The sequence below is a fragment of the Acinonyx jubatus genome, chromosome C1 (assembly GCF_027475565.1).
Source record: "Acinonyx jubatus isolate Ajub_Pintada_27869175 chromosome C1, VMU_Ajub_asm_v1.0, whole genome shotgun sequence".
In the NCBI taxonomy this organism is placed as follows: Eukaryota; Metazoa; Chordata; class Mammalia; order Carnivora; family Felidae; genus Acinonyx; species Acinonyx jubatus.
Genome location: NC_069381.1, coordinates 77,931,901 through 77,946,040, shown reverse-complemented (window position 1 = coordinate 77,946,040; position 14,140 = coordinate 77,931,901). Strand labels below are relative to the sequence as shown.

Here is a 14,140-nt window from a genome sequence, read left to right as displayed (position 1 = left end):
CATGATCCTGGCACAAAATAAGGGCTTAATACAAATAAAACATTGTTTTGTTTTTCTTTAATTTTTTTTAATGTTTATTTATTTTTGAGATAGGGAGAGAGACAGAGCGTGAGCAGGGGAGGGGCAGAAAGACAGAGATGAAGACACAGAATCTGAAGCAGGCTCCAGGCTCTGAGCTGTTAAGCACAGAGTCCAACGTGGGGCTTGAACTCACGAGCTATGAGATCATGACTTGAACTGAAGTTGGATGCTTAACCAACTGAGCCACCCAGGTGCCCCCAAAGAAAATACTGTTATTAATATTATTTTGCTACTAACCACTGCTGTACACTGGTCCAATAATTTTTTACCACTATTTAATATAGGAGAGGGTCAGAATAAAATGGTCCAAAGACCAAGGATGGAAATACTAGTCAAGAGGAATGGCTGAATTACTTAGATGGAGCATGGGACAGGCTGAATAGGATGAGCCAAAGGCAGGTGAGAACTTTAGACATTTATAATTAAACAAACTTTACTGTATGACGCAAGGAGTTAGAGTAACAAAGTGAAACACTTGTAATTGTGCTATCATTTCTTACTATTTAACTCACCGAAGTTCAGCTGTGAGATCCTTTATAGTAGTGTATTTCTCCTCTAATGATAATTGAGCCTTCTGTAGTACACCTCTCAATTCCTGAAGTTGTCTTAAAGTGCTTTTTAATTCTCCATGAGCATTTTGTAGTTCAGCCTCTAATGCTTCCCGTTTCTGCAAAGCCTCTGTTAGTTCAGTTTCAGTGTGGTGCTGTAATTTTTCTAACTCCTTCACTGTTAAGAGGAAAGACAAATTTTAGAACTATATATAAGCCATTTGTTATAAAAATTTGTAAATAATTACAATTAAGAATATACAATTTTATTCATCTACAAGAGGCAGAATACTGACCACTCATTGTTCCTTCCAGTCCCACTATCCCAAATTTTCACTTTATTCCACTTCTTTAAATATAAACATACAGGCAGCTAAGCTCAGCTAACCTGTTGCTTACCAGAATTTGTCTTCTTATCTAGTTCTGTCTTTGTCTGTTCTAAGATCATGTCTAACTGAGAGAGGTGCATTGCTTTATTTTCTCCATCTCGTTTTAGGTACATTATTTCTTTTTCCATTTTAGATAGTTCTTCTTTGTACTGATCCATCTCAAGTTTTACTTGCCTAATTAAAAACAAAAAATGAAACAAGTAATAAATGATCATTTGGAAAGCTGAATAACTGAAACCAATTGACTTGTCTCTGACTGAACAAAATCTTCAAGTTATATAAGGACAAATATCAGCAAAACATCTATCTAGTCACAATCTTAGGTCACATATTATTAAAAATGCTCCAACTAGAAATTTGTAATTCTGCCCCAGTTATGTATCACTAAATACGACTGTATTACCTGGTACTATTTAGCAAGACAAGCCTTCTTTCCAATCTAACTACAGTTAGCTTGTGTAAAGCTCTGTATATGCTGAGAACCTCCATGGATAGGTGTCTCATTCCTCTGGAATTTTTGTTACTGCAACACAGAAAATAAGGAAGCCAACCCATCAAAATATTCACCATAATGACCATATTAGTCATAGGAGAACCAAGTCAGTCACTTTTATTCAGAGTTTTATTATTTTATGTTATCTTTTTTAGGGACTAGAGATTCTCAGACTAGTACAACATTCTTGCTTTACAGATGAGGAAACTGGAAGGTCAGTGAATTGTCTGGGATAAGACAAATAGTTATTAATAGTGAGAGAATCAGGTTTACTAACTTTCCGTCAGTCCTGAGCTTATTCCAACATGGAAGCTCCTCTACCTACAGACAAATCAACATAGTGAGAAAAAGTTTTAAGTCCATATTTTGCTCATTCCAAAATGATATTCACTCATTAAAAAACTGTTAATGCCGTCCTCAATGGTGGGCAGAACTGACGCTCCTTTAATCAACATTTTTTGTTGGGTGTTTCTTTAGGTCTTTGATATTTTGTAAATTGAGTTTGCAAACAAGAACATTTCTTTTGTAAATGCAACTTAGACAAATTTGGATTTGTTCAAAGGGTTTTTAGTCTGATGACTGTGAGTAAACTTAAGGAAAACTATAAAACTCTTGAAACAATATGTAAAATTATATATACGTATGTTTATCTGTATATAGAAAATAATTCATAGCTTTATCATATCCTTAAATATGTCCATGGTCCAAAAAGTTAAGGAGCTGATTAGATAAGTGCATAATTACCCGTTTTCATATCTAAAATTTCAGGTAAGTGATATTTAGCTCAACTAATTCATTTCTTATATTAGAGGAGATATAAAACATAATTAGAAAATAATAATTAAAAGAGGTTGGCATATAGTACCAAGAGTGAGAGCTTGTCAGCAAAGAAGTTGGGGGAAAATTATATTAAAAAAATACAAGAACTCGGGGCGCCTGGGTGGCTCAGTCGGTTGAGCGACCAACTGCAGCTCAGGTCATGATCTCACGGTTTGTGAGTTCGAGCCCCGTGTCTGGCTCTGTGCTGACAGCTCGGAGCCTGGAACCTGCTTCGGATTCTGTGTCTCCCTCTCCCTCTGCCCCTCCCCGACTCATGCTCTGTCTCTCTCTGTCTCAGAAATAAATAAACATTAAAAAAAAAAAATACAAGAACCCAAAAAGCACAGTAGTCTATAGACATTTAGTAAGAAACAGAACTCTATATTCTTCAAGATTTTGTTGAGGTGCTACTATATTTCATCATGGTATAATAATCGATGTATGCAACAATAACCCTGAGATACCCAGAGAAGTTAAAAATGACAAGAAAATATATATTTTTGAAAATTTCTACCAAAAAGTGTTTTTTGTTTTGTTTTAAAGTTTCAGTACTTGGTGAAGATAAATTCCACTCCTATTTATTTATCAACACCTACTCATTCTTCCTTGATGCTAGCTGAATGAGGGATTAGTATAATATAATAAATATTTAAGGGTTAAAAAATTTTAATTATAGGGGCGCCCGAGTGGCTCAGTCAGTTAAGCATCCAACTTTGGCTCAGCTCATGATCTCACAGTCTGTGAGTTCGAGCACCACGTCAGGCTGCCTGCATGCAGCCTGCTTAGGATCCTGTGTCCCCCACTCAGTCTGCCCCTCCCCTGCTTGTGCTCTCTCACTCTTTCTCTCTCAAATATAAAAACATTAAAAATTTTTAATTATAAATAATCCAATACTAAAAAGTTTTCTCTTTCAAAATTTTACAACAGGCTTTAAATCCACCAGTTTTTCCAGAAATACTTCACCTTCTTGATTGAAAGCAATCAAGTCTGAGACTGGAAATAGACTTTGTATATTAAAGTTCTATAAATTGTAGCTCCAGAAGTGAAAGAAACAAGTGGTACCAGAGAAAACAAAACCCTAAACCCTTCTCTTCCATGAGAAGAAGATATCATGGAGCTAGGGTATTTCTTTCTTATGAAGTTTAATCATTTTGCTCATAAGCTTCCTATGAGTATTTAGGATTTACTTTTCTTACTAAATGTGCCTATTAGCTATAATCAAGAGGTTTTGTCTAAAAGCCAAAGGGTGAGGGTAAGAATAGGAACAAGAAATTGCTTCAATTTTCTCATTGAAAGAGAAAGCAAGATCATCAGTGAGGGCAGGGATTGGTAAGGGGTTGTTGAGAATTTTGAAAGAAAATGACTAAGTGTCTTCTACAAAGTCAGTAATGTTTTGATTGCCAGGCAGCATGTCCCTTGAAATTATGAATTTAAAGTAAGATTGGTCAGTGTGCTTATATTTTTCTCCAGTTTCTGTAAAGATGCAAGCATGGGGTAGTGTGAGTTGGAACAACTTAACGGTATATAGACAAAGGAGTGAGAGGTAAGAGTTGCAAGCAGATGCAAATCATTGATTCTAATGACCTAACTTGAATTTAAGCTGGGTAGAGAAAGGAGAGGACATCAGGGAATGAGACAGTGATGGAACTGATGAGTTAGAGATCTTGTGTAGATCAAAGAATCATTGAATTTGGGGTATTAAAGGGAATGAGGTGATAATATAGGTATAGATGCCTAATATCCCGATCATGGAAAAACTGCAGATAATGGAAATGACAAGATCTAGCGTAAATCATGTGAGCGAGTGGCTGAGGTATGATAGAGCTCAAGATCATTAGAGGAGAGGAATTTTTAAAATGAGATGCTAATGTGTCAGAAGGATCAGCTAATAGATATTGAAATCATCAAGAATAATGACACAATCGGTGTTGGAGGGAGCAACAATACATCAGGTGGCCTATAGGTGTCAGCGACAGTGAGGGATAATATCGTCTGGTGACCAGAGGTTTACAGAGTTGGTATACTATTCCATATCTCAACCCTGTGGTATAGGAACTGTAGGAACTATTGGAACTTTAGAGGGTTGCAGGACAAGAAACAAGGTCCTCAGGGAAGAGTCATATTTCTGTTAAAGCATAGAAATGGGAAATACAGAGAATGTTTTTCAGGATGGACTGTGAGTTTCAGAGGACAAGTAGAAGTCTCTCAGAAATTGGGATAAGTTGAGAGAAGGAAACAGTATACATGGTGAAGTTCTGGGAATTAGTATGAGATGACTGTTGACCTGGAAATACACAGCTTCTTGTGGTGTGTAGCATAAGCAAGGATAAAGTTATGATATAACTATTCAAGTAGACGCTGGTGGTGAGGCTATTTTGTGGGTAGACACCAATCAATGGAAGAAAGAAAGTCTGAAACTGTGATCTTAAACAAAGGGCAATTCTCTTGACCCTGCTGAGAGAGTTGACATCTAGAAAAGCAAGTTGCAGGGCGCCTGGGTGGCTCAGTCTGTTGAGTGTCTGACTTCAGCTCAGGTCATGATCTCGCAGTCTGTGAGTTCGAGCCCCGCGTTGGGCTCTGTGCTGACAGCTTGGAGCCTGGAGCCTGCTTCTGATTCTGGGTCTCCCTCTCTCTCTGCCCCACCCCTGCTCACTCTGTCTCCTTCTGCCTCAGAAATAAATAAACATTTAAAAAAAAATTTAAAAAAAGAAAGAAAGAAAGAAAAGCAAGTTGCTGCTCAATGCACAAAGGCCTGATCTTTACTTCTGTCAGTGGGGGAGAGGGAACCTGGGGACATGGGGTTTTAGTTCAAGTGGCTAAGTTAATTCTTGAGTCCTGTTGGTAGCATGGCAGGTTAATTATGAGTGTATTATTGATTATGTAAACTCTTATTGACAAAGTAGAAGAGGTCTGGGGAAGCTGGGGAATGCTTTCAGCTCATGGGTCCCTTTCTTAATCAATTAACTATTGATTCCTAGGCCTGGTTCAGCCAAATTAAATCAGAATCCTTAGAGGTGAGACGTAGGCATCAGTACTTTTTAAAGCTCCTCAGATAATTTTAAAGTTCAGTCAAGGTTCAGAACTACTGTTGTATTTACTGTGTCCCAGAAACAATTAGATCCTGTGAAAGTTTTCAATGAGTACATCTTTGCCTACAACTTTCAATAGTATTCACAATTTAATACAACACAACAGTTGTTGAGTGCCTATGAGATGTACTGAACTATGCTAATTGCTGTAGGGATGACCCTGAAATAAACCAGAAATTATCCAGCCCTTAAGGAACTTATAATACAACAGGAGAATAAAGAATAGTAAGCTGTGGTACAAAAGAAGCATAAAGAAGGATATAAAGGTACAAACAAAATGCTACAGGAACACAGGCTGTGAAGAAATTAAATCCTTAAGCAAAAGCTTCACTGAACATTATCTGATACTGAAATTCAGATAACTACCGATGTTGAAACAGGGAGAGAAAGAAAAACTAACATATTCATTTTACCTGGCAGTACCAGTAAGCTCAATGACTTTTTGCCTTTTCAAATCGGCCTCATGCGTGGCTGCTTCACATTTCTCCTCCATTTTTCTCAACTTTTCAGCTGAACTTTCCCTTTGTTTTTGAAGCTCTTGTTCCAGTTTTGATACCTTGTAAAACAATTTCCATTAAGTATTTTAAGTTCAGTCACAGCTTAACATTCTTTGGAAGAAAAATATATATTTATATAAATATGTGGTCTAGCCTATAATTCAGTTTCAAGATGTATTATAAAACTCAAAGTACACACCAGGAAATAATGTTCTGGAAATAAAAAAGCAAAACTAAACTTTGTATATTAAAGATATTTCATTCATATTACATATTTATAGAAGTAGTCACATCATAACACTAACATAGGATTTATAAGAATTGAACAAAATAATGGTTAATTTTCCTCTTTTCATTATCCCTATTTGAAATGTTTCTTCTCTTGTCAAACTATTTTGCTTTCCTTCTTCACAAATTGGCTCATTTAGTGAAAGATTTTTAGATTCTCAACTGCCATCAAACGTTATCACTTGAATTTGCTTCTATTCATTATTTCTTATGTTCCCCTACAGTGAAGGAGGTATTCTTCCTCCTATATAACTCAAATTGCTTCACTGGTGTTCTGGAATCACTTTCCCAGGAAACTATCCACTTTCTCAGGAACTCATACTATTGACTATCTCTGCTCTCTCCTCTGGGCTTCTTTGTATTAGCATTTAAACACGTTCAAGACATTCCCATCACAAAAAAAACTATCCTTCAGGGGCACCTGGGTGGCTCAGTCAGTTAAGCTTTCAACTCTTGATTTTGACTCAGGTCATGATCTCACAGTTCATGAGTTCAAGCCCCACACTAGGCTCTGCACTGACAGCCCAGATTCTGTCTCCCTCTCTGTCCTTCCCCCACTTGCTCTCTATCTCTCAAAATAAATAAAAATAAACTTTTAAAAATTATTTAAAAAAACTATCCTTCATATCTCTACCTCCCTCCAACTACCACTGCTCTTTCTTTCCTCCTCTTCAAAGCCCAATTTCTCAGTTTTCCATGCTTACTGTATCATCTTCTCATTTCTCATTCATTCCTCAACCCGAAGAAATCATTTTTTTTTCAACCCAAAGCAACCTAGCCATTCTACAGAAACCGTGCAATGTCACTAATAACATCCATGTTGGTATTTCCAGTAGACATTTCTCAACCATTATTTTATTTGATCTTGATTTCAACGGCCCATGACACCAATTATCATTCCTTATTTCATGAAATACTTACTTTGGTTTCTATGTACCATATCTCACAGAGATCTATCTAAGTCAATCTTCTCACCCATCATTCTGTATTTTCTCCCTAATTAATTTCAGCCACTCCATGTTTTCAAAGAACATTTACAAAACTGCTCTTCAAATTAATATTTGGCTAATGATTTTAATATCCTCTCGCCTCTTCTAAAACCTCTTACCAAATAACTAAATACAAATTCTAAGTCATTAATATCCACACTTCCAACTCAAGTTCCAAGAATAAAATTAAAATAGTAGCCAGGTAAAAAGTAAAGGGAACCACTGAAAACCCACCCACTCTCTGTTTTATTAAATAGCCCACTCATAAGCAGAAAGAATCTAAAGATGAGTAATAATCTGAAAGGATCCAACATGGAATCTATGCATAGTGGAACATGAATGAAAGGTAGAAAGAGAATACTTTATACAGTGGAAAATTTACTCCAAATACTAGAGAAATTTTTAGATTTTTTAGAAATTTAGATCACACGTCCTGATCCAAAAACAAGATTGAATAAAGAAGTCTAAATTATAACTAAATTCTCTGGATGGCAAAAATGTGCCTATGCTATTAGAGATGCAGGTCAGAATACACAGAAATAGAACTTTATTCATCTTACAATATTAATACAGAATATTTCTTATAATATGAAATCCTTGACGTAAATAGCAACCAATAAAACAAAAAAGCTATTATCAATTTTTAAAATTTATATTTTATACAAGTAAAACCATTTTGGCCAATAATATATACCTGTTTTTCAAGTTTAGTTTGAATGTCTTCTAGCTCTCCATTTCTAATTGTCTCTTGTTGTAACATTTGCTGCTGCTGCTGAAGAGTATGCTGTAGAATAACATTCTGCTCAGTAGTCTCTTGAAGACTGTGATTTTTTATCTTTAGTTCTTTTTGTAAACAGTATACCTAACGAATATATACATTTCTCATTAAAATGACATGTTTCAAATAGAAAGCAATATAATGTCCAAGCTGTGTTCCTTATTATCTTCACTTGTCATGTGGGACAATTATATTTAAGTTTGTTATATGGAAGGGCAGGTTCATTTTTCTGATGGGAGGATGTTAGAAGGGCCTGCTTATAGAGCCGGCTCTTGGCTGGTATCTGGGAATGTGGCTTTTGAAACATTCCCTAAGTGATGAGATTGTTTTGCTTGGCTCTGGCACTGAATCATGCTTTCCTCCTGGGAGTTCGTAATTTTAATACTTGTGACTGTCCTAGGTGACCAGCCCCCTATAAAAAAAAACCCTGAACTTTAAGTCACAAACAGGCTTCTCTGGGCAGAAACACTGCCCACATATTACCATATTTCACTGCTACAGAAAGGAACATGTTTTATGTGATCCCTCCCAGAGAAGGCAGAGAACACAGAAAGGTATGAATTTTTCCATACTCTGTCTGATGAATCTTTTCTCCTTACTGATAATAAACTATAGCCATAAAAGACCTGCATAAATGTTAGGTGCTATTTATTTATTGTATTATTGTTGCTACTATTGCTGTTGTTTGTAAAATGGTATCTCAGCAAAGCACTCAAATATTCATGCTCCAAAAAATACATAAGGAAATGACAGTATCAATTAAGAAATTGTATTCATTTACTCCATATATTTAGGACTTGAATATGCTGGTCCCTAAAACTGCTTTAAAAGATACCTTTAAAATTATCTGGAAGTACCTATTAAGAAAGGAAAAAAAAATTGCTTTGTCCTAGTAATCCAAATCCAATAAATATGCCAAATTATTTTTAAAATCATACTAATAATACAGCATATTTTAATATGTATAATATTCCTTACCTGTTCTCAAAAGTAAGAGGTTTAATAAATGATGATTTATCAATCTGATTTCAAATGATGCAACCATTTAATATCATAATTTAAAAGACAGTAGCAAATATAATATTTTACAAAATGAAATTAAGTGAAAAAAATAGAATTACGTTTCATTGACATAATTATGAAAAACATGCAAGTAACTAGAAAACTGAAAACTTAAGTATTAGAAAGTAGATTGTAGGTAAACCTTTAAAAGATTTCTTATTGTTGCTTACCCAAAACTATTTTTAACATGAAGGAAAATAAAAACCATTCCTTTAAAGCAAAAAAATCTTTCCAGTAAGTATTCCAGAAGAAAGGAATTTTAAACTTCTAAGAAATAGCGGAGGAAAACAATGTTTGGTCCTTTTTTCTAATTATCCAGCAATTGAACATTCAGCAGCATGATGAAGGGCTTAGGGGCCAAATATTCTTTGTTCATGATAAGAAACTCTTAAATGTCACATTTCTTCATTATCTAATGATACTGTAAACTTGGAGAACCTTATGCAACTAACCAATTTCTTATTCTGTTATTATAGTTCTTTTTTATGATAATCTACTTAATTTTGTCTGTATGAAAATAATTTATTTAGGGCAAACATGTATCAGTATCACCTGTTTGTTTTACTTGCTAGCTCCCGAGAAAACTGCAGATCACATTTAGTGCAGTAGTTTATTTTCTACAGAACTGATTTGCCTGCAAGAGAAGTTTAAATAGTATTTTTTCTAAAACATCCTGTCTTAGACTTCTTTTTCTGGTCAGAGAAAAAAGTGGATAAGATGTTAAGATAAGACAAAGGTAAGATAAAACAAAACAGAAGAAAAGAAGGTAAATCTTAACCAAAATGCCAAGAAAGCCATACCACATAATAACAATAAAAATTTATTTCAGTAATCTGGCCACTGGAAAAATAATTTCAATTAAAAATATTGAATATCTGTTAGTTTTATCACAAATATCAATTCACAAAAATCAACCTGCATCTACCCAACTTAAAGTGGCATTTTATTGTACTACCCTTTAATTTCCATTTGACTTTAAAATATAAGAAATAGTTTTTCATTATATTTTCTTCTACATTATGATATTCGGAGAATCAAGTATTCCTAAAGGATTCACTATTTTATAACTGGGGGCAAGAAGAAAGTAGAATTTATACTATAAAATCTACTTTACAATGAACTTTATCTAGATTAATCTATATCCAAAGGAAAAACACTCACAATTATTACTTAAAAATAAAACATAACCCAGGGGCGCCTGGGTGGCTCAGTAGGTTCAGCTTCCAGCTTAGGCTCAGGTCGTAATCTCATGGTTTGTGAGTTCAGTCCCCCCATTGGGTGGTGCTCTCTGTTGTCAATGCAGACCCCATTCTAGATCCTCTTTTCCTCTCTCTCTGCCCCTTGTCCACTCACGCTCTCTCTCAAAAACAGATAATTTAAAAAAATAAATAAAACATAACCCAGAAAAGTTACTGATATGATATGATGATGCCAAATCCTCAAAATTTAAGTCCATCAATGTGAGTAAAAATATCAATAAAATAACTGATTTTATTTGAAGAAATGCTATATGCAAAAATGTTTAGACTTACATCTGTTTTGTGTTTACTTTTTCCTATCCTATTCACAGTGTAATTCTGCATCAACACATATTTTTACCACTTTGTAAAGCATTTTAATATGGAATTAAAATCTTTTCAAAATGATTTAGAACCCCAAATTACATTATTTTAATCATAAATGTACTTACTTCAATATCTGGAAAATAGTATATACCTGAGACAAAAATCTCAGAGGAATTTTTATTATCTTTCTGTGGTGGATAATCAACATTTAGTTTTTACAACTGGCTAACTTCTTCTCAATATGCTCTAGAGCCACTCAATTATTCAGCTAGTGTGTGATTTAAAGATTACTGATTTAATCTGATTAAAAAGATCTAAAAGATTAAAATACCTTTATAACATCACTATTATTAACAGAATGGATGTACTGTGAACCAAATCCAATTTTCTAAAACCTAGCTATATATGATGAAAATCTCACAATTCTGATAAATTACAGTTGACTCTTGAACAATATGAGTTTGAACTGCATAGGTCCACTTATGCAGCTGTTTTACAGTAGAGTTCTGCAAATATATTTTCTCTTTCTTATGATTTTCTTAATCACATTTTCTTTTCTCTATCCTACTTTACTGTAAGAATACAGTATATAATACATATAACATAGAAAATCTGTGTTAATCCCATGTTTATGCTATGGTAAGGCTTCTGGTCAACAGTAGGCTATTTGTAGTTAAGTTTTTGGGAAGTCAAAGGTTATATGGGGATCTTCAACTACATGGAGGCGGGGATCAGTTCCTCTAACCTCTGCGTTGTTCAAGGACAACTGTAATTAACTGTAATATTAACTAGAATGACATTAAAATTTGCTCTAAAGACAAATAACTCAAAAGTAAATAAATGTATGGGGTGGTACTTAAAAAAAACAAAGTAAATAGTAATTGGATTTTTTCCATGTTTTTTATCAGAAGGACTGAACGATAACCTGTTAAGTAAGCCAATTCATGTACACTGAGGTAATAATTCAGCAGCAATAAAAGGTGAAAATCTTTCTAACTTACTTACTTATTCCCTAGTATAGTTGTACATATTTTACTACTTCTGATTTCTAATTCAGTTTGGAGCCTAGGTTTATATTGCCAGCCATTTTGAAAATAATTCTGTTCATTTTAGATAACTGTCTATTATCCACCCTACTCACTGATTCGGTTTCTGAGAACACAAAGTCTAAAGCTCAACAAATCCCCTTGTTACAAACACTGCCTGTCTCCAGATTCCATCTCTGTCAAGTCCATTTACACTGAAGTATAATGAAGGCTATCGAATAAATGTCTAAATAATGTTTTAAAGAAGTTCACAGTAAAATAAAAATAACATTTCTATTTTAAGAAGTCAAAGTATCTATAGTTTAGGCAATTCAAATTCCATATACTGCAGTGGAGAAATACATGCCTGTCTGTCAAAGATGCCATAAAAACCTTCATGGAGGGGCATGGAAGGAAGAAGGCAGGACCATATAAAATATGAAGATTTCCTTTTTTAACCTCTAAACTTATATAATTATGTGATATACCTAAGTGTGGAGTGCTGGTCAACTATATACCTGTGTTTAGATCTGTTGTCTGCTTTCCCCCTGCTGTGCTCCATGTTTTGCAGGAAATTCCCCTCTGGGTAGTAGAAACATTTAGCCAATGTGAGGGACCTGTAGCAGTTCTCTTCCTCTACAGTCTCAGCTTCAACTAGACAGACTCCTTCTTTGTGGCCCTAGCTCACTAGGCAGTCCTACTTCTGTACTAGAGTCCACCATTTCTGCCTGATATTCCTCTATCCCTGATGATGGTAGTAGGTCCTTTCTCTTTTCTTTTTTAATTTTTTTAAATGTTTATTTATTTTAGAGAGCGAGATGGAGAGAGAAAGAGGGAGGGAGGGAGAGCGATGAGCATGAGCAGGGGAGGGGCAGATAGAGAAGGAGATACAGAATCTGAAGCAAGCCCCAGGCTCTGGGCTGTCAGTGCAGAGCCTGACACGGGGGCTCGAACTCATGAACTGTGAGATCATGACCCAAGCTGAAGTCAGACACTTAATGCTTAACTGACTGAGCCACCAAGGCGCCCCATAGTAGGTCCTTTCTTATGATAATCTCTGAGTCACTTTACCATGCTTTGTTTGCTTCTCCCCTCTTCCATGATACATGTTTCTAATTCTCTGCATAAAATTCTATTTTAATGATACACAAAGGATTCTGTTTTTCTGGCTGAAACTGGCTGAATATATTCTAGTCAACTTTGATGAGGATTTGTTGGGGATGATTATGAACATGAATTTAAGGTTTAAAGCTTATCTTTAATTTATATTTTAAAATATAACTTATTTTAAATTTGTATTATAAATTCTAACAAAGAAATAAAGGAATTCTTCACTAAGATTATCCCCTTGAGCAAACATTTAGTGAGTACATATTATGTTGAAAGCAAAGTGGTAGACACTGAGGATATAGAGATGAATAAGATAACTTGAATTATCTATCCAGTATCTTAAAAACTCATCTCAATAGAGAAAGTCGAATTTCTAAACCTAATTCTTAACCCTTTAGACAACCAGAAGTAGCAAAATCAAAATGGAAGAAAATTTGAAGAATTTTATACTTCTAAATCTAAAATAATATTCTAAAGCTAATCATTTTAGAGTTAATCTGTGATATTAATAATAATTTAATCTTATGATTCCCTAAAAATAGATAAAAGAATCAGCATTTTAAGGTGTCATATTTTGTGTTGCAGTGAATTGTTTGTTTCATAAAGAATATAAAATTGGGGGCGCCTGGGTGGCTCAGTGGGTTAAGCGTCCGACTTCAGCTCAGGTCACGATCTTGTGGTCCGTGAGTTCGAGCCCCGCGTCAGGCTCCGGGCTGATGGCTCAGAGCCTGGAGCCTGCTTCCGATTCTGTGTCTCCCTCTCTTTCTGCCCCTCCCCCATTCATGCTCTGTCTCTCTCTGTCCCCAAAATAAACATTAAAAAAAAAAAAATTAAAAAAAAAAAGAATATAAAATTGGGATTTACATTTTAATGGAAAGATTTTTTCATCAGCTACATAAAGACATACTTTTAAACAATCTTAAAAATATCTCAAAAAGAAATCACTTGGAGAATATGCTATTTAACAAAAATGTTAATTTACCTCTTCAGATTTCTTCTTTAGCTGTTTTTCAAACTTTTCCTTATTTCCTTCCAATTGATTCAAATGCAAGGCAAGTTCTTCCTTACACATTTCTAGTGCTGAATCTAGTTGTCTGACCTAAGCAGGAAAAAAGCAAAAAAAAAAAAAAAAAGGAAAAGGAAAATCAACTAATATTAATATTAATGAGTGTTTATTATGTGCTCAATATTTTACAGATTTATCTCCTCATGTTACCTAACTGCTTCAAACAGTGAATACACAGTCCAGCTTGGAATACAAAATGCTATCACAGAAAAGATTTATGTAGAAAACTAATTTTTCATTACAAATTAGGAAACCAGAGACTGGCATCCTGAAGAACATACAGAACATGAACAAGTAAAGAAGGGCATTCCAGGAAGAGGGAATATTTTCAGAGACAAGAC

At 34.7% G+C, this 14,140-nt stretch overlaps 1 protein-coding gene across 8 annotated transcripts in view; it reads right to left on the bottom strand.

Annotated features, from left to right (window-relative positions):
* Positions 1-14,140, bottom strand: part of CCDC18 (coiled-coil domain containing 18) — a 115,510-nt gene that overhangs the window by 46,718 nt on the left and 54,652 nt on the right. For 6 of the 8 annotated variants that reach the window (XM_053214457.1, XM_053214459.1, XM_053214460.1 and 3 more), the window contains 6 exons: positions 13,716-13,832; positions 7,888-8,055; positions 5,833-5,975; positions 1,422-1,541; positions 1,029-1,192; positions 594-807 (listed from right to left, as the gene is read on the bottom strand). In XM_053214457.1, coding sequence (XP_053070432.1) covers positions 594-807; positions 1,029-1,192; positions 1,422-1,541; positions 5,833-5,975; positions 7,888-8,055; positions 13,716-13,832 — 926 coding nt within the window. The remainder of the gene's footprint in view (positions 1-593; positions 808-1,028; positions 1,193-1,421; positions 1,542-5,832; positions 5,976-7,887; positions 8,056-13,715; positions 13,833-14,140) is intronic. The other 2 variants (XM_027058573.2, XM_027058576.2) reach the window with 1 other exon arrangement.